Source organism: Megalops cyprinoides, chromosome 11, assembly GCF_013368585.1.
Source record: "Megalops cyprinoides isolate fMegCyp1 chromosome 11, fMegCyp1.pri, whole genome shotgun sequence".
Lineage (NCBI taxonomy): Eukaryota > Metazoa > Chordata > Actinopteri > Elopiformes > Megalopidae > Megalops > Megalops cyprinoides.
In genome coordinates, this window is record NC_050593.1 from 37,451,694 (window position 1) to 37,474,783 (window position 23,090).

General features: G+C 52.6%; 1 protein-coding gene across 6 annotated transcripts in view; it reads right to left on the bottom strand.

Moving 5' to 3' along the window:
- Positions 1-23,090, bottom strand: part of LOC118785365 (double-stranded RNA-specific editase 1-like) — a 90,214-nt gene that overhangs the window by 39,126 nt on the left and 27,998 nt on the right. For 2 of the 6 annotated variants that reach the window (XM_036539981.1, XM_036539982.1), the window contains one exon: positions 7,457-7,516. The exons of 2 other annotated variants lie outside the window; for them this stretch is intronic. Coding sequence is in view for 2 of the 4 variants with exons in the window: in XM_036539979.1 (XP_036395872.1) it covers positions 3,398-3,497 (100 nt within the window). In the remaining 2 variants the exon portion in view is untranslated. Of the gene's footprint in view, positions 1-3,397; positions 3,659-7,456; positions 7,517-23,090 lie in introns of those variants that run through there. 2 more of the 6 variants (XM_036539979.1, XM_036539978.1) reach the window with 2 other exon arrangements.

Genomic DNA, 23,090 nt, shown 5'->3' on the forward strand with positions numbered 1-23,090 from the left:
CAACCGGGGACTCAACAGTGCAAATGCTTTCCTCCCATTTTTCCCTTCACTTGTGGATTTTAAAAGATGCACTTTTCAGCTTTATTTTGTCTCCAAAAGCTCACCCCAGAAATATCGCTGGGATAACAGAAAGACCCACCCCCCCCAATGTGCAAAGGGCTGCCGCTCTGCCGGTTAGATGTGACGAGGGGTCCAGGATGCACCCCCCCCCCCCAAACCATGGCGCCCAGATTAAAACCCTCCAACAGGGGGGCCTAATAAGAGGGATTATGCTTTCCGCTTGGAAACCTCCACGAACTGAAACTGCTATCTGCTCAACTCACGATAGGAACACGCGGCTCCCGCTCTACACGTGTCGGGGAGTTAATTTGAAAGTTAATATACCTGCCTTCTCTGCGAGCAGCTGGCGTGGAACAGCACCTGCACCTCCCCACAGGAGGGGGAAAACTCCGGCACATTCCGCTTACAGTACGGTCTAACAGCACAGCGCCACAGCACCAACATCAACATCAACAGATCAGTTTCTCACATCAAACCCTGCTTTTTTCCACGCCATATTTAAATCACATCTTGTGAAAACACAAAACACAGCACTTGGCACCTATAATGATAACTTGAAAACACTGCTATTGTTGTAAGGAGAAACACCGGAGCCAAATTCTTACACGTGCATGACACATTCTACATATATCCCAGTGCACTCATCTCAGGCTTGACATGGTAAACAATATGAGGAGAATATCTGGCTCTTCGTTAAAGAACACCAGCAGCCGCAGTGACAGACAGTTTGGGTTTACATTCCGCATGAAGCACTCAGTCATACAACAGCAGGCACAGAACACTCTTCAACTCACTTCAGCTCTGCAAATTAACCACTGAAGCTTCAGTTTAACAACTCAGACTGACACAAAGCCTCCAGCATCTTACACAGAGATGTTCAGAGACACAGCGCTAAGCTGCTACACACACACTGAGCACTGACACTCCCAACACGCAGGAGACTAATCATATTTACGAGGAAGTGAATTACACTCGGCCATGACGGCTTTATCAGGACAACCTCTAAAAAACTGCTGGCTGACAATAAGCAGAAGGAGAACCGATTCAAAATGTTTTGACAAATTCTTCTAAAAGTGTACCGTGGAATTAGACTGCAGCTGGAGAGAAGCACTCCGGCTTCCGCTCTGGATTTATTGTGATGAAGGAGGCTGGTGCACATATCACAGTGAAACAGTGTATCAAAGCACAGGACTGACACCGTGTTAATGCCGCCTCTGTACAGAGCACCTCCGTAATTACAACTTCCTCTTCTCCGGCTGCTAATCCCTGCAGCCGTGCCTCCGTACAGACATTATTCACCCGGCTGAGATACTGCCACTGGTTTCACTTCACAACTGAGGAAAACGCATCTCTACAGTATGAAACAGGAAAAGGGCTAAGGGTTCAATTTGAAAATAAAGTGACTGATTGTTTGCTGTAGACCTCAACCGCTTTTGTACTGTGATAACCTACAATGCGATATCAACCTACAGTACGATCTTGAACTACAGGCTGATGTTAACTTACAGTCCGATGTGGACAGTAACCTACAGTATGATATGAACAGTAACCTACAGCACACTGTGGACAAAATCCATCTGTCATTGTCATTTGCGCTGTCCTGTCATACAGGCTAACATGCTCCTACAGCCTAAGAGCTTTTTTGCAATTTTACAGTTCTTAGGCAAATATTTCAGGTCATTAACCAATTCCAAATTCAATCATATTCCTATCTGATAAAAAATATGTCAAACTGGATTCTGGAGGAGATTATATCTATTACATTTCTCCTTGGGACAGAAAATTCTGCTTTCTCATAAATGATATAATTATTTTACCTTAAAAAAGACAAAAAAAGAAACCAGAGCTTGAGCAAAGCTGAGAAGGATCACATTGTACAGGTAAAAATTTCAATTTACATCATCCCAGGGTTTGCACTGTTCCAGGCTGCCTGCGGAGCTGGAGACACGTGGCTTATGTTCTTTTAAAGGGCACAGAATGAAGGGAAAGTGCAGCTGGCCTCTCCTCAACGACCCGTTTAAGGGAGAAAATGCCGCCGCTTTTTCTCCAATTACCCTAAACGCGCAGAGCGCGGCTTCCACACGCTGCTGAGCAAACAGGCGCTATAAAAACATGCATGTCTGCATACTCACATCACAGCTTTCAGGTTACACTCACATGATTATTAAAATACGGACAATGTACGTGGACATGCACATTTTACTAGTGACAATTTCACATGCTCTGAGGTCTTAAGCAGACAGGTCTTGAAAAAATGAAAACAAAACGTTCTCGAAATAAAAAACGAACACTTTCTAAGACACTTTCTCTGATGCCTATCACCTGGTGCTCTGCCGTCCCTGTAGAGCTGTAAGTGCTTCGGCACAGAGCAGTGAACTCCCTCTGCTGTTTGGCCGGGGTCTGGGAAGGAGTGCTTACAGGGAGCAGCGTGGGACTCTGAGGGTCCCGGGACAGGCTCCCTCTCCCAGCCCCCACCTGCAGCCCACTATCCTACCCACCCTGAGGGTGCAACCCTAACCCCCCCCCCCCCCGGGGTGTACCTGATACCCTACACACCCTGCATCTCAACTTCAAACTCAACTCTACACAACACCCCAAAATACCCTAAAATAAAATGACAAGAACAAAGTAAACAAATTAAAAAATGCAATCACAAGCGCTGCTACCACAGGACAGTTTCGATAGGGGAAAAAGTGTTCCTGTTTTCCAGAAAGTCCTGTTTTATCAAATGGACCACAGCAGGCAGTGATCCAGGAAAGTTACAGGCAGAATACAAGTCATAATCCACAGAGTTCAGTCATCTACGTATCTACAGCAGTAGCCTGTACTGTTCAAGAAAAAGTACACACACAGACACAGTGCACTCGGTCAGTCAGAAAGAGACACACAGCGCGTCCAGTCTGTCAGAAACAGGGGTACACACAGAGCGTCCAGTCTGTCAGAAACAGGGGTACACACAGAGCGTCCAGTCTGTCAGAAACAGGGGTACACACAAAGCGTTCAGTCTGTCAGAAACAGGGGTACACACAAAGCGTTCAGTCTGTCAGAAACAGGGGTACACACAAAGCGTTCAGTCTGTCAGAAACAGGGGTACACACAAAGCGTTCAGTCTGTCAGAAACAGGGGTACACACAGCGCGTTCAGTCTGTCAGAAACAGGGGTACACACAGCGCGTCCAGTCTGTCAGAAACAGGGGTACACACAGAGCGTCCAGTCTGTCAGAAACAGGGGTACACACAGCACGGTCAGTCAGAGAGGGGGTTACACACAGACACACACTCTGTTCAGTCAGTCAGAAAGGGGGGTACACACAGTGTGATCAGTCAGAGAGGGGTACCTTTGCGTTCAGAGCGCTTCTTGCGCCTCCTCTTGAAACGGCGTCGGACGAGGCAGTAGTAGGCCCCCATGGTCTGGGACGCGTCCAAAAACAGCGCCATGCTGCGCTGCTGCGTAAAGCTCAGCTCTCCTGTGCTGCTGAGCAGGGGTGCGAGCAGCCCCCAAAGCAGTCTCCCTCTCTCCCGCTCTCTCTCCCCCTCCCTCTCACACTCTTCTTCTCTCTCCCTCTCTCTCCCTCTCCAGCACACAGACCGTTCCCACTCCTGACACCGTGTGGGAGGGCTGGAGGATCTTGCTCGCGCGCTTCAGGACGGTGTTGTCGGCGTGTTTCGGCTCTGTGTCACGTGACACTGCCGGAGCAGTTTAACCCCGCGCGGTGTGGCTCGGCAGAGAGCTTCCTCTCCTCTCCTCCTGCGGAAGCCAGATGCTCACTGCTGCTCTGCGCCGCTATATCAACAGCTTAGCAACGTCACGCCGCTGCTGGCCAATCAAACACCCTGAAACCCCGCACGTGACCTTCGCCTGCTCACCGATCCGTCAGGTGGCCAGAGTGCCCCCCTCTCTGCTCACTGCTCAGGTCATGACATTCCTCACATGGGGATCACCCTGACCAATCCAAACCTGACCCTGCAGCCCTGTAGCACTGCTCCCTGTCCCTGAAGTCCTTTCGCTGTGACACAGTGACCCTCCTACACCCTGTCCCTGCGCTGTGACACAGCGGCCCTCCTACACCCTGTCCCTCCGCTGGCATGAGGTGATACTGGTTTGCAGGTTCCCTCTGGCGGCAGGCAGCAGATTACGCCCTGACTCCTGGTTCTGCGCAGCGCTGACAGACAGTTTGCCTGTGTCAGCAGGCTGAGTGCGAGAAAGCTCACGCCGCTGCTCGCTAAGACGACAGCACTCTGCTCAGACCTCGTGCCCGAGCGGCGCTAATCCCGCGATTAATTATCCTCCCGAAACGCACCGGTGGCGTGGTGACTGAGCTCCAGCAGGATGGCGGGAAGAGCTGAGCTCCGCAGAGAAACGCTGACACAGATCTCCCTCACCCTCCAACCCCAGCCCCTTCAGTCCACTCAACTGCCCCCACCAGCTTAAGCCAATCAAATCGCATTAGGGTCCCTGCACTGAGACGGCAGAGGGGTGAGCAGGCAGTGTGGGGGTGCAGCAGTGCGCCCACACTGAAGGGGTGAAGAGGGGACTGTGAGGATAGTCCTGTGCCCTGTCATGCCCGGGGGGGGGGGGGGGGGGGGGGGGGGGGGGGCAGTGTGTCAGCGTGCTGTGTTACTCTCACAGCACGCTAACACACTGCAGCCCAGCTTTACTGTGTTACTCTCACAGCACGCTAACACACTGCAGCCCAGCTTTACTGTGTTACTCTCACAGCACGCTAACACACTGCAGCCCAGCTTTACTGTGTTACTCTCACAGCACGCTAACACACTGCAGTCCAGCTTTACTGTGTTACTCTCACAGCACGCTAACACACTGCAGCCCAGCTTTACTGTGTTACTCTCACAGCACGCTAACACACTGCAGCCCAGCTTTACTGTGTTACTCTCACAGCACGCTAACACACTGCAGTCCAGCTTTACTGTGTTACTCTCACAGCACGCTAACACACTGCAGTCCAGCTTTACTGTGTTACTCTCACAGCACGCTAACACACTGCAGTCCAGCTTTACTGTGTTACTCTCACAGCACGCTAACACACTGCAGTCCAGCTTTACTGTGTTACTCTCAGAGGCAGAAGCTCTATAGCAAACGGGCCAAAACACAACACCACCAGCCCAGTTCCACTCCTGCTCTTCCTGCTCTGATCCCACTCTAATTCAGTAAATAAAAGGCACATTATGGGGCCGGGAGTCACCACCTCCCGTGATAATTTAAGGATAATTTAAAATATGCAGGTGATGGATGAGTGATCACAGCTAATGGGGCACTCAGCTACAGTCAGGGGCTGAGGCTGAGAGCACCCCTCTCCCTCTCCTCCCTCTCCCCCCCTCTCCTTCTCCCTCTCTCCCTCTCTCCCCTCTCTCCCTCCTTCTCCCTCTCTCCCTCTCCCCCCTCTCCTTCTCCCTCTCTCCCTCCTTCTTCCTCTCTCCCTCTCCCCCCTCTCCTTCTCCCTCTCTCCCCTCTCCTTCTCCCTCTCTCCCCTCTCCTTCTTCCTCTCTCCCCTCTCCTTCTCCCTCTCTCCCCCCTCTCTCCCCCACCGGGTGCTGGGAGGACCCCCAGAGACAGGGGGGTGATCCTGACAGACAGAGCCATGTTTCCCAGCCCCTGTCCTGGTGTGACAGACAGCTCCAGTGCATGTGGGACAGGTGCAGTCACAGCTGTACCTCGTGCACACACCTGAACACCAGCAAACACCTTCCATCATCGTACCACCCGGAGCACACCGCGGACCCGCTGAAAACTGAATCAACATCACAAGACCTGCAGACAGAGGTACCCAACACAGCTGAACCTCTGCTTCCCCCTAGTGGACACACTCTTTAACTGCCTGCGGCGTAAGAAGCAGACATTAAATTGCAGCAAAATAATCTCAAACTGAATGAGGAGGATTTTAGGTTTTAGGTTTTTCTCTCAACAGTCTAGAAAAAACAGAACACTTTTAAAATGAGAAAACACAGAAAAAGAAAAAAACAAAAACCCCATTGCTCTAAAGGGAACACAAATTTACAAATGCAGAGTCACTGGAAATTGTGAAAACCACTAAAGAAAAGGCCAAAGGCTTGTACAGTCATGCGCCGCTTCACGTCATATACGTCCGTAGTCCCATAAGCTTATAATAAAGTTTAAAAATCCCGATGGCAGAACGGGACGTAGCGGATGGAACCAGACGCAGTGAAGGCTACGCTTCCCGCACGCAACACGTCTATCTCATGTCTCAGGGAAATGAAGCGATTGCGCTGCCAGGCGTATAATGGTACAGTACATGGTATAGCGAATAATAGTCATAATAAACGCCTATGCTAACGTCTTATGTAGCCTATGTACTGTACTTTCTATCGTTGTTTTAATGTGAACTTTGCATACTTACAATTAAAAAGTTTGCCGTATAACAGTGTATGCTTCGACTCGTAAGCAGCAGCATCCAATCTCGTGCCTGTTCCATATAGGTTTGCTAAGTATATAGTATAGTGTTCGCACAACGTCCAAATCACATAACGTCCTATTTCACAGAACGTATCATGGACGTTAAGCGACACATGGCTGTATACCAAAATCTTTTTATTTGAGGAACACATGGGTATAGTTCCTTAAAAACAAAACCAACCTGTATCATTGCCTACTTATTAATGACACGAAGCAGCAATGTGTTTGCATCAGTTAGCTCAGGGAACGCTGGTCTATAAGGTAGCGACGACAACGACTAGTAATTGCCTTTAATCCGACAGTTAGGCTATGTCAGAGCCCGTCTATTTAATTCTCTGGCTATGTTTAACCATTTCGGAAATGAACCTAGAAAACCAGAAAAAATGCATATTAGCCTAAAAGATCGATCCATAAATTTTACAAATCAATATGGAATCGGACGAATTTCAAAAAACAAGTAACCGAAAAAATGCTATTTTTACACACCCCTATACATCAGATACATCTACATTTGGAACTACAAAAAGCTGTTATATTTCTTACTAAATCATGGTCCAGAACAGCCACAGTGCATTTTGCTTTGTTTATATACATGCACAGATGTGCAGAAAGTCCATCACGCTGGGCTCACCGCAGTCTGAAGAAAGACTGAGCTGAAGAGCTCCCATCACTGAGGTGCTGCTCTGCTCATGCTCAGAGTGAAGCAGCCAAATAGCACAAACCACAACTACAGCTACCGCTGCGCCTCTCCTGTCAGGCCTCCTCATCCAGCCCCGGGCCCACCCAGAGTCTGAGCCACACCGCAGCCAGGTAACAGCACACAGGTGAGTGCATGTCTTTCTGTGGGTGTGCACGTGTATGAGAGAGGGAGAGAGGGAGAGAGGGAGAGAGGGAGGGAGAGAGGGAGAGAGGGAGAGCGAGAAGGAGAAGGGGGGCGAAAGCTGTACTGACAGAGGTTACACACCTGGCTTGTACTGGCAGTCAGCCTGGACGTGTCCTTGGCTTTCCCAGAGGATCCAGTGACCTGAGGAGAACAGAGCTTCATTTCAGCTGGATCCCAGATAAACCCTTCCTCTCATACAATCATCACACAGGAGAGAGCCTGACTCCATCAGCACTCTGAACTCCAGCTCGGGAACAGTGCGATTTCCACTGACTGACACACGTCTGTGGCCCCGCTCCTGTCCCAGGAGCCTGCTTCAGATCGCCACTGAGCCTTTTACCTGAGCACAAGAGGCACAGCAATCACCTCCAACTCACACAGCTCAGGAGGGCCCCCTGCTGGCCGCTGCTGCACTGCACACACTCAGAGGAGACGCCCCATCTCAGAGCTGTGTGGAAAAGCATCTCCTGAAAGAACACAGTTCCAGCAGCAGGATAAAAATCCCCCATAAAGCTCTATTTGCTCATTTAAAAGTCTGTTTATTCCCTGCAGGAAAACACCGTGCTCTCGCCAGGCGGAGGGATTGGGGGGGCAGTCCAGCAGGGATCCTCGTACTCGTACACATTTCTGTGGCGGGGTTCTGTCAGGAGGAAGCTGGTGGTCAGATTTACAGCAGAAGTTTGGCAGTGGTTGAGGTGGTGTGTGTGTGTGTGTGTGTGTGCGTGCGCGCACTGGAAACGGGGGCTACACAGCTCTGCGTTTATGATGTGGGATGGAAAAAGCAGCCCAATAAAAACACCGTCCAGCACTAACACTCCAACTCCAATTGCACACTCTCAACCACCGAGGCATCCATATCCCCCCCCCCCCGAGGAAACAGGGTCATGAGGACTCCACTCTGACCCTTAGCTCAGACCTCCCAGCATGCTCTGCTCTGACCCCTCAACTCAGAGCTCCCAGCATGCTCTGCTCTGACCCCTCAACTCAGAGCTCCCAGAATGCAGCCCAAAACCACCGGAAAACATCCCAGACCAGTTACTCCTAACTCCTAATCCCATAGTCTTTACAGCTGTACTGTGGACGTACCAGAGCTGACCGCTAAGTAAGTTAGCAGTTAAAAAAGCAGCAGGGTGTTGCACAGACAGAATTAGCCTACCCTGAACTCAGGCTGGCCTTCTGTGGCTGCAGTACGAAGGATTGGCAGCTCCTAACAAAGCTCTTAATACAGCTATCAATATCCCACAAGCCCACAGTCAGGCTTCCCAGCGAATCCCGGCTATAAATACTGCCAACTGTTAACTGCAGTTCACTGAAACAGCACAAGCTTTACTGTTCTTTAAAAACCCGGTTCAAACAGAGGGCAGCTTTTCTTTCCTCTTCATTTATTAAGTTTTTACAGCTGAATAAACAGGAACAATATACTGTCAGACTGGGCCATTAGCATGGCAGTTCTCACACTCTCTGTGGCTTCATTTACGAAGCGAGGTGCAGTACTCAGTGGTCACCCAGCATCTAATGAGTCAGATTTAGGCCAATGGTTCTAACACACAGATGGAAGGATAAAGTGAGGCAAAAGAGGAGGAGGGAACGCAATACCCATGATCGCTGTATAAATATCAAACTACCGCTCCTGCATTACTGCTTTTTTGCCAGAAGATGGAGCCCTTGAGCTTTTACAGTCAACAGGACATACAGCTACTTTGAGAGAAAGAGTAAGGTGCCCGTGACATTTGAATATCATGGTACGCTCGGCACTTTAGATGTTAAAATGTGTGCATTTTTGAGCATCCCTATTAATTTCCCTCCTTAGACTTTTTTTGCATATTCCTTTTGATGTCAAATATACCATGAGACAGACATTCGAAGAAATCTGTTAACCAGATCATCTAACCATCATACAAGACAAAACTGCGTCTCCTGTAAATTCTTCATAGGAGCACTTAAATCAATGGCCTTTGACACTGTAACAAAGAAAGTACAGCTTCCATAATTGTAAGTGATGGTAACCACTAGCTGATAACTTGCTTTGTGATAGCTTCACAACAGGTTCCAACACCAGGGTGCCAAAGCTCGCAGAGGCAAATTAAACGCAAACTGTTTACACTGCAGCACGGGTAAACTAAACATTAGCAATTACGCGCAGCCAGTGTGCGGCGGGAGACTCAAGTTCAATATGGCAGCGCAACAAAAACACTTTCTCTGCTTTTCACGGGCAAGCATTACCAGGGCTAGCTCACTCATAGAGCAGGGGGTGATGGGTACCAGGGCTAGCTCACTCACAGAGCAGGGAGGTCATGGGTTACCCTGTGCCAGCCCATTTCCAGAGCGGGGGGGCGGTCATGGGGGCGGTCATGGGGGCCAGGGTTGGCCCATTCACAGAGCATGGTCATGAAGGGTTGCCATGCGTTTCCCCCTCCTGTGCGCGGACACTTGCTCCAGAACAGAAGTGATAATGAGCTTTTGTGGTCTCGCTGTGAGGATTTTTACTCTTAAATGCAGTAAAATGAATACAATCACAGAGCATACAATCAGCCTCATATTCCCACAACATCAGAACCAAGCCTGTGCTACACATGAGTGCTAACAATAAGTAACGAGACCCTGCTCATGAACACAGGATGGAAACAGCTGCATTGTGGGAAACCTGTTTTATGTTAAGGATTACTGCACAGACGCTGGGCAAACAGTGATGCAAACTTGTTTCAGTCACTGCAGTGGTATTTAATAAAGGGATAAATAAATCTCTCTCTCAGACACAATGAGCAGGATTTAACGGAGAAGGAGCTGGCCTTTCAGCAGCGGACAGAGAGGAGACTGAGGCAGGGAGCTGCCGGGGGCTTGGCTCTCACACAGCTGATCTTCCAGGGGGCAGGGTAGAGGAGGAGGGGGAGGGAGGAGCACGGGGGACAGAGGGAGGAGAGGGGGGGGACAGAGGGAGAAGAGGGGGGGACAGAGGGAGAAGAGGGGGAGACAGAGGGAGGAGCGTGGGGGGGACAGAGGGAGGAGCGTGGGGGGGGACAGGGGGGGGGGGGGGGACAGGGGGAGAAGAGGGGGGGACAGAGGGAGGAGAGGGGGGGACAGAGGGAGGAGAGGGGGGGACAGAGGGAGGAGCGTGGGGGGGACAGAGGGAGGAGCGTGGGGGGGACAGAGGGAGGAGCGTGGGGGGGGGCAGAGGGAGGCCACTGTGACGCAGGGCTGTTCTCAGGGCGCAGTGCGTGACCCCCGAACCCCCGAGCCCCCCACAGCACAGCCACAGCAGCAGCCGGGAGAGGAGCTCACAGCAGCGTGAGGACAGAGCATTACAGAGGAGGCAGTATTTCCGCAGATTCAGAAACAGATTGTACATGCTGTAACAGACGTGCAGGCGGTGCTACTGCGGCAGCTCAGGCTGGGGTATGACAGCGCGGTACGGCTAACGTGTGCTCTGCTGCACCGCAGTGCTTACTCTCTCCGTTGCGGTCTGCACGCAGACATTTAAATATTTATCACTGCAGAGAGACTGCCGGGTAGCATTCAGCAGTAACTCCTCCCCCTCCTGCGGCCAGCTGGAAGCCCGCTGCGTCACAGGTACACTGCAGGGGTGAGCAGAGTGGTCGCAGCCCAGCGCGTCTCTCCCTGCACCTGACTGCAGCCCCCAATCAGAGGAGAGCGCTCTCGGAGGGTCGTAATGAGGGGGCGGGGAGTGGGGGGATGGGTCGGGTGGGTGAGGTGGGGGGTGGGGGGATGGGGGGGGGGCACCCACACAGCATGTTCTGTTTTCACCACGAACACCGGCCTGCCGCTTCAACTTTGGCAGCTACTCCACACTTTCAACTCACCAGACAGGCACACTGGTTCTTCCCAGAGCTGGTATTTGACATGGGTCTTGTGTTTGTTGAGAGAATTTGGGATGGGGGCTGAGGGGGTCCCGCTCCTGTTTGGCCACAGCACTGAAAGGAAACTCAGGCCACCCTGTACGTGAGAGTGGCTGTGAGGCCAGAACAATGTGCTGCTCTGTTTCCCCTGGGAGCAGAGGGACGAGCGGCTAGCGAGCGCGGACAGCGTCAGACTCAGGCTGACAGCCAGGGCACTGCCACCGCACCCCACACGCTGCCAGAGACAGCTCTCTTTCCCAGAGCAAAAACACTGCTGTGAACCCCAAACGTCCCGCTTTTACAGGAGGAGTTACCTGGCCTGCTCCTCCCCCCCCCCCCCGGCCTGCTCCTCTCCTCCCCCCCCCCCTCCCCCGGCCTGCTCCTCTCTCCCCCCCCCGGCCTGCTCCTCTCCCCCCCTCCCCCGGCCTGCTCCTCTCTCCCCCCCCCGGCCTGCTCCTCTCTCCCCCCCCCGGCCTGCTCCTCCCCCCCCCCCCCCCCCCCCCCCCGGCCTGCTCCTCCCCCCCCCCCCGGCCTGCTCCTCTCTCCCCCCCCCGGCCTGCTCCTCTCTCCCCCCCCCTGGCCTGCTCCTCCCCCCCCCCCCACACCCCCAAGAGCTACACACTCCACCTGAGAGCTAGACACCCCCCCCCCCCCCCCCCCCCAGTCACGCCCCAGTGCAGTCAGGGCTCAGGGCTTCAGCGCCAGGCAGACTGGCTCTCACACACACAGGCAGTCACTCGCTGCAGGCTGCTCTGGTCTGTAGGGGGAGCTGGTGAGCAGTAAGACAGCCTGAGCTCTCAGCACACCTGCTCTGGTGGGAGGGCATCGCATGGATCGGGGGCTGACCCAGTTTCAGATGGAACAGCGTGGGCCGCAGGGTCCTGAACAATGGGGCTGCCCTCTTTCCCACAGGCCCCCAGCCCCCCGCCTCTCAGGTTGCTGCTCCCGCTCTAAGTAGGACACAGAGCTGTAAGGTACTGTGAAGGCCTGCTTTCGGGAGGAGGGTGTCAGAGAAGGTGGATCAGATTCCACCTGCAGGTGGGGCCGTCTCTTCAGACCTGCTGTCTGACGCGAGGCAGGAAGCCTGGCAGCTCAGAGCCAGGCCAGCCTGGGCTTCCTCTGAAAGCTTAGCAATGCGAATTTACAAACAGCCAAACACAGGCACTGTGCCCACGCCACAGGGGTGACGCTTACGCTCTCTGCACACGCAGGGCGGAGGGGTGACGCTTACGCTCTCTGCACACGCAGGGCGGAGGGGCGACGCTTACGCTCTCTGCCCACGCAGGGCGGAGGGGTGACGCTTACGCTCTCTGCCCACGCAGGGCGGAGGGGTGACGCTCTCTGCACACGCAGGGCGGAGGGGTGACGCTTACGCTCTCTGCACACGCAGGGCGGAGGGGCGACGCTTACGCTCTCTGCACACGCAGGGCGGAGGGGTGACGCTCTCTGCACACGCAGGGCGGAGGGGTGACGCTCTCTGCACACGCAGGGCGGAGGGGTGACGCTTACGCTCTCTGCACACGCAGGGCGGAGGGGTGACGCTCTCTGCCCACGCAGGGCGGAGGGGTGACGCTTACGCTCTCTGCCCACGCAGAGCGGAGGGGTGACGCTCTCTGCACACGCAGGGCGGAGGGGTGACGCTTACGCTCTCTGCACACTCAGGGAACGGGCACCTCCCACCCTGCCTGGCAGCGCAGTGCAGTCCAAACGCAGGGGAAAAGAGGCTGGACTCCTGCCTGCCTGAACGGGAGGCACAGAAACAACGCCCCCAGGCAAGCCCCAGTGAGACCCCTCCTGCGGCCTGTATGAGCCGGACAGGCGCTGCCCTCTGATCACACCACACTGTTCACAGCCTGCCCCTCCTCACACCCAGCTCCTAACGGGAGGAGCTGATAGGGTCCAGTTCAGCCAATCACAACAGGTCCCTGCAGTCCCCGGAGCAGTGCGGGGCTGAGAGACTGTTGGGCAGGGAGACCGCAGGGAGACCGCCGGGAGACCGCAGGGAGACCGCAGGGAGACCGCCGGGAGACCGCAGCGAGACCGCAGGGAGACCGCAGGGAGACCGCCGGGAGACCGCAGGGAGACCGCAGGGAGACCGCCGGGAGACCGCCGGGAGACCGCCGGGAGACCGCAGGGAGACCGCCGGGAGACCGCAGGGAGACCGCCGGGAGACCGCAGGGAGACCGCCGGGAGACCGCCGGGAGACCGCAGGGAGACCGCAGGGAGACCGCCGGGAGACCGCCGGGAGACCGCAGGGAGACCGCAGGGAGACGGCAGCGAGACCGCCGGGAGACCGCCGGGAGACCGCCGGGAGACCGCAGCGAGACCGCAGCGAGACCGCCGGCTGGATGCTTCCACTGCTGCAGGTGAGTCTGTGCCTTCACCTGCATGTGCAGCTGTCCGGCATCAGCACCGCCTCCACTGAGTCCTGAGATTACACACATAAACCAACCTCTCTCCCACTCTCATATTCCACAGACCTGCTTCCTCCCCTCCCAGTTCTGTAAAACATTTACATGCACACCAAATCTGAAAGTCAAAATATAGATTTTTTCTGTAGCCAGGAACATGAGGCAAAATTCTGCAGCAAGTAAATCCCTTCAGCAGAAACAGCTGACCTGCACTGCGGAAGGGACAGGATTAAACAGAGTACTTATATTCAGCATTCATAGATGATACAGAACAGATATGTATGAATAGTGTGTAAAGATTATATAAAGTACTATACTGATATATAGTACGTATATATTATTTAGAGTATTACATTTATGCACTGTATGTATAGAGTATATAGAGTGCCACGTTTATGCAGGAGGAGTGAGACATACACACTTTTGTAACAGATATGAGTGCGAACGCAGAGCAGATGGGAGACTATAGTCTGTATTAATCCCGATTAATCTCAGCATGTTGACTCTGAATCTATCAGATGTCTTTCCTGTGTCAGAGATGCCAGACGTCTGATTGGCTGCGTGGCAGTGCAGTGCTCCTCACATGGGCCTGGGGTCCTAATCCCTGTGATCCCATCTGAGCTCACCTCTCACCTCAGACGCGCTGCTTGGAGATCAGTCTGTAGCCGATCAGCCAGCAGACCGGCAGCATAATCAATCACTGTGATACTCATCATAACTCCTCTTTAAACACTTCATCACTCTGGGAAGAGGGGTAATCAATTCAGCCCCCCCTCTTGGGGGGAGGAGGGGCAGCGATGCAGAACTGGAGCAGATGTGTGAGGGTAATTTAGAACACCGAATGTGTCCTCTGATGTGTCACATGGCATTGTGGGTAAGCAGGCTGCAGTGGGTTTGAAGAGCAGGAGCTTGGGCTGCTCTCTCTGGCGTGAGTCTAACATCACGGCAAACTGCTGAGCCCACAGGGCCACTGCGACTCCAGCACTCAGCTCTCAAACTGCATCTGCTAATGTCTCAGCGCAAACTCTCTCTTGAAGGAAAACGTCTGACACTGCGCTGCTCACTCAGCCGGTCTCTCTCTGAACAATATCGACAGAATCCAGTCACAACTGCTGACTATAATTACACACCAGTCTGCCTGCGTCTCCGCTTCTCCATCACCCTCCAATATCAAAGCTAACAGATAAGGGTCATCGCAAGGAGAATGTTCAGCTCCACTCCTCATTCAGGGGAGTGTGGGACAGGAAGGGGCTGATAGCATCAGCTCAGAGTCCTCCCGCTCTCCCAGACCTCCGCACTAATCCGCTTCCACTATGACTTTCATATCACAGCAGATTTCCTAAAGCCAAGAGCAAGCCGATTTAAAGCACAACCACCTCCTCCAGCACAACTACCCCACCCATTCCCACCCAAACACCACGCGGTCGGCACGGCGACCAGGCTCCGCACTCAGAATCACTGCATAAGGCCCCAGGTGCAAGATGTGGCTCTGTGTATCAACTTTCCTCAAACAGGCTGGAAAATCAGGCACTGTGGACCGAGGGGAAGGAATTAGATCTGAAAAACATTAAAGCTCAGATAAAATCTGTGTTTCCGCCTCCTCCAGACTCAGCCAGCGGAGGCTGAGAGCAGCGTTTGCCGGAGAGCTGGAGGCGGAAGCAGCCTGAAGCCCGATGGCAGACGCAGCCCGACGGCAGACGCAGCCCGACGGCAGACGCAGCCCGACGGCAGACGCAGCCCGACGGGAGACGCTCCGTGCTGCTGGCACTGGTGTTTGAGTGACAGCCCGACTCCAGCACAAACACGCTGCCTGTTCGACTGGACTCTCTCTCACCCAGCAGGGTCCATACTAAAGCATCAGATGCAAGTTTCTGCATTATTACCACATTATTACATAACTATAACCACTTATAACCACTTCACTGCATCTGAGCATTACTACCCTGAGCTTGAGGATTAATAATCTGCAACTTTTGATTACTTTTAACCTTCGTTTAAAGGTGAACAGTTGTGACTCCAGGCTGATGCTGATTGGGGCTTGTTTGGGGGGGATGGGGAGTGGGGGGACTGGCAGTGAGGAAGAATCCACAGATACACAGGCTCCTCTCTGTCACTCAGGGATCCACAGCCAATCACAGAACGGCTCTGTCACTCAGGGATCCACAGACAGCCAATCACAGCACTGCATCCGCCAGGGCTTACAGGGGGCAGCGAGTACAGAGATGCACGTCTAGCATCCGTGGGGTGAAAAAGGCTGGAGTGAAAATGCTGACACCAAGCACAGCGAGAACTCCCATCTCTCCTCTCCGCCACCATCCTTACTGAGGCATCATGGGAAACAGGCCCCACAGCTGCACCCTGAGCAGGCCTCCAGAGCACTGACAGCAGGTCGCCAGTGTGCAATCCGTTTATGTTTATGTTTATTATTCTTATCTCTTACACTTCATCATGAAATCTACTGGATCTTTTTTTTTTTTCATTTTATGTATACATGTTATACCTATAATTTATCTAACAGCACTTCACACAGCAAAGTCATACTGCTCACAAATAAAAACCAACAAACATAAATGTACACCAGCATTCTGCTTTATGGAAGTTGAATGGAAGGTTCTGGAATAGGCCTCAGGAGGTGTCCTGTTCCCCTGGGGTGTGACAGGAGGTAGCGCAGCAGAAGAGCACAGCATCCACAGCCAGTGTCAGAGATGTGCAGAGGGGGGATGTGGCCACAGAGAGGAGTGAACACGTCAGCGGTGTCCTGAATGGCCACACAGTCTCTGTGAAACTGGAAGCGCGCCGGGTGATCAGATGGAGGCAGAGCAGAGATTTCTGCATGAACACTGCATTTGGCGCACAAGAATTCATTTTTGGGGAAAAATGCCCACGGTGACATAAAAATAATTTTGACGTTTTCCTCACAGCCCTATTGAGATTAAATTATAACATTTTAAAAATGTTTTAAAGCATAATATAAAAATTGTACATTAATTACAAAGATTGTTTTTGTTCCTACGTAATCATGACCACAATAAATTGTAAAGCGTGTCTGTGGACTCAACAGAGAAAGGGAAAATTAAATAGGAAAATATTAATAAATAACTAGCAGCTTGTTCACCCTATTATCTGGCATTAACAGACAGTGAGGTCATGGTCCTGCTGTTTATTGGTCAGCAGTGGCGGCTGCAGCTCGTGCCATGGGCAGAGGTCCAGGCAGCAGAAGGTAGAATCATTCTTAGTCATCCTGGCAGCACGAGCTTCACCACTAGCAGCCCAAATCCTCAGGATGGAGAGTATATATCGACCCATATGCACATACATGCACGCAAAAAAGACGACTGAGGCCCTCAGGGAGAGGACGAGACTGTTGCAGGAATGAATCCACTGCTATAAGCATCTGTGCTTTTAATACCAATTGGGAAGAATCAGTTCAGCAGGGAAACTGGGGAAAAGGGCCAGGAATAAGGGCCCTGGAGCAAACAGCAGAGAACCCCCCCCAAAAAAAAGAACACGCTTCTGCTCGGTGGGGGGCACTTCGGAAGAATCCGGCCAACTTGGTCAGTCATTCTCTGATTCTCCAGAAAAAACAGAATCAGCCAACCGAGCTCCCTCACTCCGCCAGAGAAACACTCGATTCACACAGGACAGGGATGGTATTAAGGACAGTTTACGCAATCCTCAGAAGGCTGACTTTTACAAGAGATTATTATGAGAAAATGCATATCAGATACATTTTACAAGAAGATTATCATCCCCCTCCCCCAGGGTCTAGATTTAATTTAACATGGGTTAAGTGTCCAGTAGTGGAAAATGATTAGTATGATTACTTCTATAATGTGGAAACATACTGCTACTCAGGGCTGCTAATTTAGTCATTTTCCTTTGGAGCAGTAAGCCCACTGGTTATCACTAAGGCTCACACATACATTTGATGTCAAGAAGAAATTCCAGCTGTACAATGTATACTTGGAGCTTCCCAGACAAAACCTCAGTAACGACACCTTATTGGTAAGAAAGATCCATCCATGGGCACATTAAAAAAGCCTTGCTGGGGGACAAGCCTGCCTGAGCAGACTGGATATCTGCTGTCCACCAGGGACAGGACTTACATACGGGCATTCATGTTTCATAAATAACACTGCAGACCCCACAGAGCGGAGTGTGGAGGAAACACACCCCAGACAGACCCGGAGTTCTCTAAAGGACAGCAGCGCTGGTACAGTCAGCACCCTGCACGCCTGGCTGCAGGATACTGCAGCTGCAGGAAAGATGCGATGCAGGGAGTCCAGCGCAAAGGCTGCGGTGTGCAGCTCACAGCACGCAGCAGCCGTACGAACACAGCCCAGACGAGAGGAGCGTCTCCCACGTTCCCCATCACTGAGGAATAACGCTTCTCTAACTGCAAGTCAAAACCAGACTGACTTTGGCACTCGTGTTCTCAGTCCTTACATTGTGGAGCCATTTGCTTGTGTTTCTGGCTCTTAATTGTGCGCATTCTGTCAGGGCAAACAGCTCGTAAAGGAAGCAGGTACAACAGCAATGCAGCCTATTATTCTGCAGATTAAAACAGCTCTCTGGTAAGATTGTAATTTAGATTTTTTGATTAAAGTTGCCCTTATTTTGGAAAATCAGCTCAACCAGCACTGCTACAGCACGCTTGGGCAGGGTAACCTGGACGCGGTACCTGGCACACGCGTGTGGCGTGTCGGCTGTGCGCTCTGGATCTGAGTGTCTGCACAGCAGGACGGAGTGCAGAGGAGGCAGGGACCCGGGCATCTGCAGAGAGCGGTCCAGAGCTGCAGTGCTGTGCAGGAGCTCAAAAGATCATATGCACTGAGCCAACTACAGGACTGCTGTAACAGCAAACAAGGTTAACCAGCGACAGAGAATTTTTATGATATTAATCATTTTAATTTCATTAAAGCTATTGGGAAATTGTGAAACAGAGATTCAATGTCAATCACTTTACAAAAAAATGATACGAAAAATAAAGTAACAAGCCATATAATAATGTGTGCGTTGTATAATACCACTTTGTAGTAACGTAATAACAATCTGTAATATTGTAATGACACTTTGTAATAACTGTGTAATAATATCCTGTAATAATGTAATATTACATAGTGTAATATACTGTAGATGTGTTAACACTGCTCTGTGTAAAGACAAAACAAACTCACATCTGTGTGTCACATCTGTGCTCACAAAGCTGCCAGTGTGTGTGCGTTAGTCCCTGCCCAGCTCAGCCGGCTTCTGATGGAAGCATTCATTTAATCCAGCGCAGATGAGGGACTTCATATTCTGTGTATCCTGAGAAGTGTGGCAGGCTTAACCCTCGCGGGGTCAGGGTGTGGATGCTGGGAGAGTCACCGCTCTACAGGACAGACACACACGGTGGGCCTGCACAGAAATGCAGAAATGAAGAACCACAGAAGCACAACCTGCCGAGACCAATGCGAGGCAGAGGCGCAGCCTGATGATGTCACACGCGTGACGCCTGATGATGTCACACGCGTGACGCCTGATGATGTCACACGCGTGACGCCTGATGATGTCACACGCGTGACGCCTGATGAGCAGCAAGTTGCCGTGGTGATCCTCATCGTAGTGCTGATGAACTCTCTGTCCAGCAGGAGGGAGGAAGAACACTCAGACCCGACCTGCTGTGCTTCACAGAGCTAGAGGTGGCTCACAGGAGCAGATGGAGCTGCTGCTTTCTGCTGTAATCCTTTGTTTCAGCCAGTTCCAAGAACGGAGTGCTTTCATATGTGACCGACTCTGAAGAAGCACCTCCACTCGCCACTCCTGGAGCATTGCTGCGGAAACTCACCGCAAAAGCAGCTGATATGTCGCGCTGTGGCCTGGCTGTGGTCATCAATTCCCTGCTTTTACAGTAATGACTTGATGCTTATTGATCTGCACTATCGTCTGTCTCTTAGAGGAACAAGAAAAACACATTTTGTTTGTATATTACGAAATGATACCTTAATTTTACAATCTTTCATCCTAACAGACTCATCTCTCAGGCTTCCCTCACAGAGAAGCACAGCATTTTAACCCCACAGTGGCGGCCACTCTGTCTGCTGCATGATGGGAATGACTGACCCCTGTGCACTGTGGGTAACAGGGCCATAACCCCGGGCAACGCGAGCTGGATGCAGTGGGTAACAGGGCCATAACCCCGAGCAACGGGAGCTGGATGCAGTGGGTAACAGGGCCATAACCCCGAGTAACGCGAGCTGGATGCAGTGGGTAACAGGGCCATAACCCAGAGCAACGCGAGCTGGATGCAGTGGGTAACAGGGCCATAACCCCGAGCAACGGGAGCTGGATGCAGTGGGTAACAGGGCCATAACCCCGAGCAACGCGAGCTGGATGCAGTGGGTAACAGGGCCATAACCCCGAGCAACGGGAGCTGGATGCAGAGTGCGCTGCTCCTGCTGGGGAGAGCGCTGCACTGCCCTGGACTGCTGTCACCGCAGGGCTGAAAACTCGAGCAGCCGCAGGATGGAGTGTGAGAGAGGAAAGGCCTGCAGGCACCGTCACCTGGCGATTCCATGCTGTCGCTATGGAGGGACACCCACCAGCTGCCCTGCTGTCCCCCCCCCCGGGGTCTGTGCCCCGACCGCACTGTGCCGACCGCAGGCTGGGGGGCATGCCTGGTGTACGCAGCATTAAGCCCAGGAGAAAAACCCTCTTACGCTCTGAGTCACCTGCCCCGAGCAGCACTGAGCTCACACCCAGCGGCTGCCAGCCATGCAGGAGATTCGCCGCTGCGGGACAGAACTGCGTGCAGGGCGGGGGGCTCAGGGCACAGGGCCGATCGATACGGAAACACTGTGACGCTGATGTGTCCACGGAAACTGCTGCACAGCACAGAGACTGGAAACCTGCCGAGGACAAGCGGCCTGCAGCCATCTTCCAATCAGCACAGAGCAGAGAGCCAGCGAGAGACGGGACACGCTGTTCCCCCACAGGGTGCAAACGCAGAGGCAGCGGACTGCAGCCTCAGCCTGTCACAGAGATCAGAGAGATCAGAGAGAGCAGAGAGAGAGAGCAGAGAGATCAGAGAGAGCAGAGAGAGCAGATCAGAGAGAGAGAGCAGAGAGAGCAGAGAGATCAGAGAGAGCAGAGAGAGCAGAGAGAGCAGAGAGATCAGAGAGAGCAGAGAGAGCAGAGAGAGCAGAGAGAGCAGAGAGATCAGAGAGATCAGAGAGAGCAGAGAGAGCAGAGAGAGCAGAGAGATCAGAGAGATCAGAGAGAGCAGAGAGATCACAGAGATCACAGAGATCACAGAGATCACAGAGAGAGAGCAGAGAGATCACAGAGAGAGAGCAGAGAGATCACAGAGAGAGAGCAGAGAGATCAGAGAGATCAGAGAGCAGAGAGAGCAGAGAGAGCAGAGAGAGCAGAGAGATCACAGAGATCAGAGAGATCAGAGAGAGCAGAGAGAGCAGAGAGAGCAGAGAGATCAGAGAGAGCAGAGAGAGCAGAGAGATCACAGAGATCACAGAGAGCAGAGAGAGCAGAGAGAGCAGAGAGAGCAGAGAGATCACAGAGAGCAGAGAGAGCAGAGAGATCAGAGAGATCACAGAGATTAGAGAGAGCAGAGAGAGCAGAGAGATCACAGAGAGCAGAGAGAGCAGAGAGCAGAGAGATCACAGAGAGCAGAGAGATCACAGAGATCACAGAGATCAGAGAGATCAGAGAGATCAGAGAGAGAGAGCAGAGAGATCACAGAGAGCAGAGAGAGCAGAGAGATCAGAGAGAGCAGAGAGATCAGAGAGAGCAGAGAGCTGAGAGAGCAGAGAGAGAGAGCAGAGAGATCACAGAGATCACAGAGATCAGAGAGAGCAGAGAGAGCAGAGAGAGCAGAGAGAGCAGAGAGAGCAGAGAGAGCAGAGAGAGCAGAGAGAGAGAGAGCAGAGAGAGCAGAGAGATCACAGAGAGCAGAGAGAGCAGAGAGATCACAGAGAGCAGAGAGATCAGAGAGCAGAGAGATCACAGAGAGCAGAGAGAGCAGAGAGATCACAGAGAGCAGAGAGAGAGAGAGCAGAGAGAGCAGAGAGAGCAGGGACTCGGGAGAGCTTTGCTGTCACAGCAGATGCTGCGGCCTGCCCGTCCGAACACCGTCCCCTGACTGAACACCACTGAACATTTTATTTGATAGGTCTCTAATCCAATCCCTGTGTGAATGTGGAGTCAGATAAGCCCTCCTGTTGCAGGTCTGTTGGTGCAGTGTTCCTGTATGGTCAGAGGGGCTGAACTCTGACCTGCATCAGACCTGTTTTTCAGGCACATCCTTACATCCCTGTGCAAAGGAGGCTGTTCAGGCTGCCTCTCCATCTCCAGCTCTAATTACATCTGCCAAATTAATTTGCTAAACGTGTAATTATTCTACCTCTAACATGTAATCTGATTGGGATGGAATATCAAACTCACTCTGTACTGTATGTTTGGGGATGGTGAGATGAACGGATTTAAGCACATTTTGATAATAAACAAACACGGTGATTATTTCAATCTGCAATCTTAAATCTGCCAACTCTAAAATGCCTTTAATCACAGTCCAGGTTAAGGAGCACCGAAATTTCAGTTCAACAGGACAGGTAGGGGAACGAGTCTGACATACTGAACACCACAGAACTTTTTCGTTTGGAAGTCTGGTCGACAGTGATGACCCTTCTCCCAAGGCCAGGCCTGACCAGTGAGGAACCCTGCAATGAGCAGAGGCCTGTGGCCCGCAGTCCACCCCGGCGTTAGCATGCAGTGTGTAAACTGGCACTGCGACCTCACACACCCTGGGCTTCACGTTTATCAGAATTCTTGTCAGGCTGAGAAAAATAAACTCCAGCACGTCTGTTATTGATGCCGACTCTCAGGGCAGCTTTCCAACAGAAACAGAAGGCAGGAGACACAGCTCTGTCAACACTGAGACAGCCCATTGGTGTGTCCAGAGAACCGGCATTCAGAAAAACAAACTCTGCTACAAAAACCAGACCGCTCTGTGAGTGAATTCACACTGCTACCTGTACAGCTGCTCATTCTCAGAGTTACCGTGTGTGTGCGTGCGTGCGTGCGTGCGTGCGTGCGTAGGGACGGCGAGTGGAACGCTGCATGGCCGATGCAGATGTCCTCAGAGACGTGTCGGCAGCCGTGCTGGTTGGCTCGGCGCGTTTGAGGGGATGACTCTGCACTGCTTAATGCCCCTCAGCGTCACTCTGCGTAAGTTCTGGCCAGGAGAGGGGTGAGTCTGCTCCCTCCGGGAGACAGCTGCAGCGGGGCTCACGGGGGGGGGGGGGCTCACAGTTCTGACGCCGCGGTGGCTCACGGTTCTGACTCTGCGCCGGGGCACGCTTCTGACTCCGCGCCGGGGCACGGTTCTGGTTCTGACTCCCTGCCGGGGAACGCTTCTGACTCCGCGCTGGGGCACGGTTCTGGTTCTGACTCCCT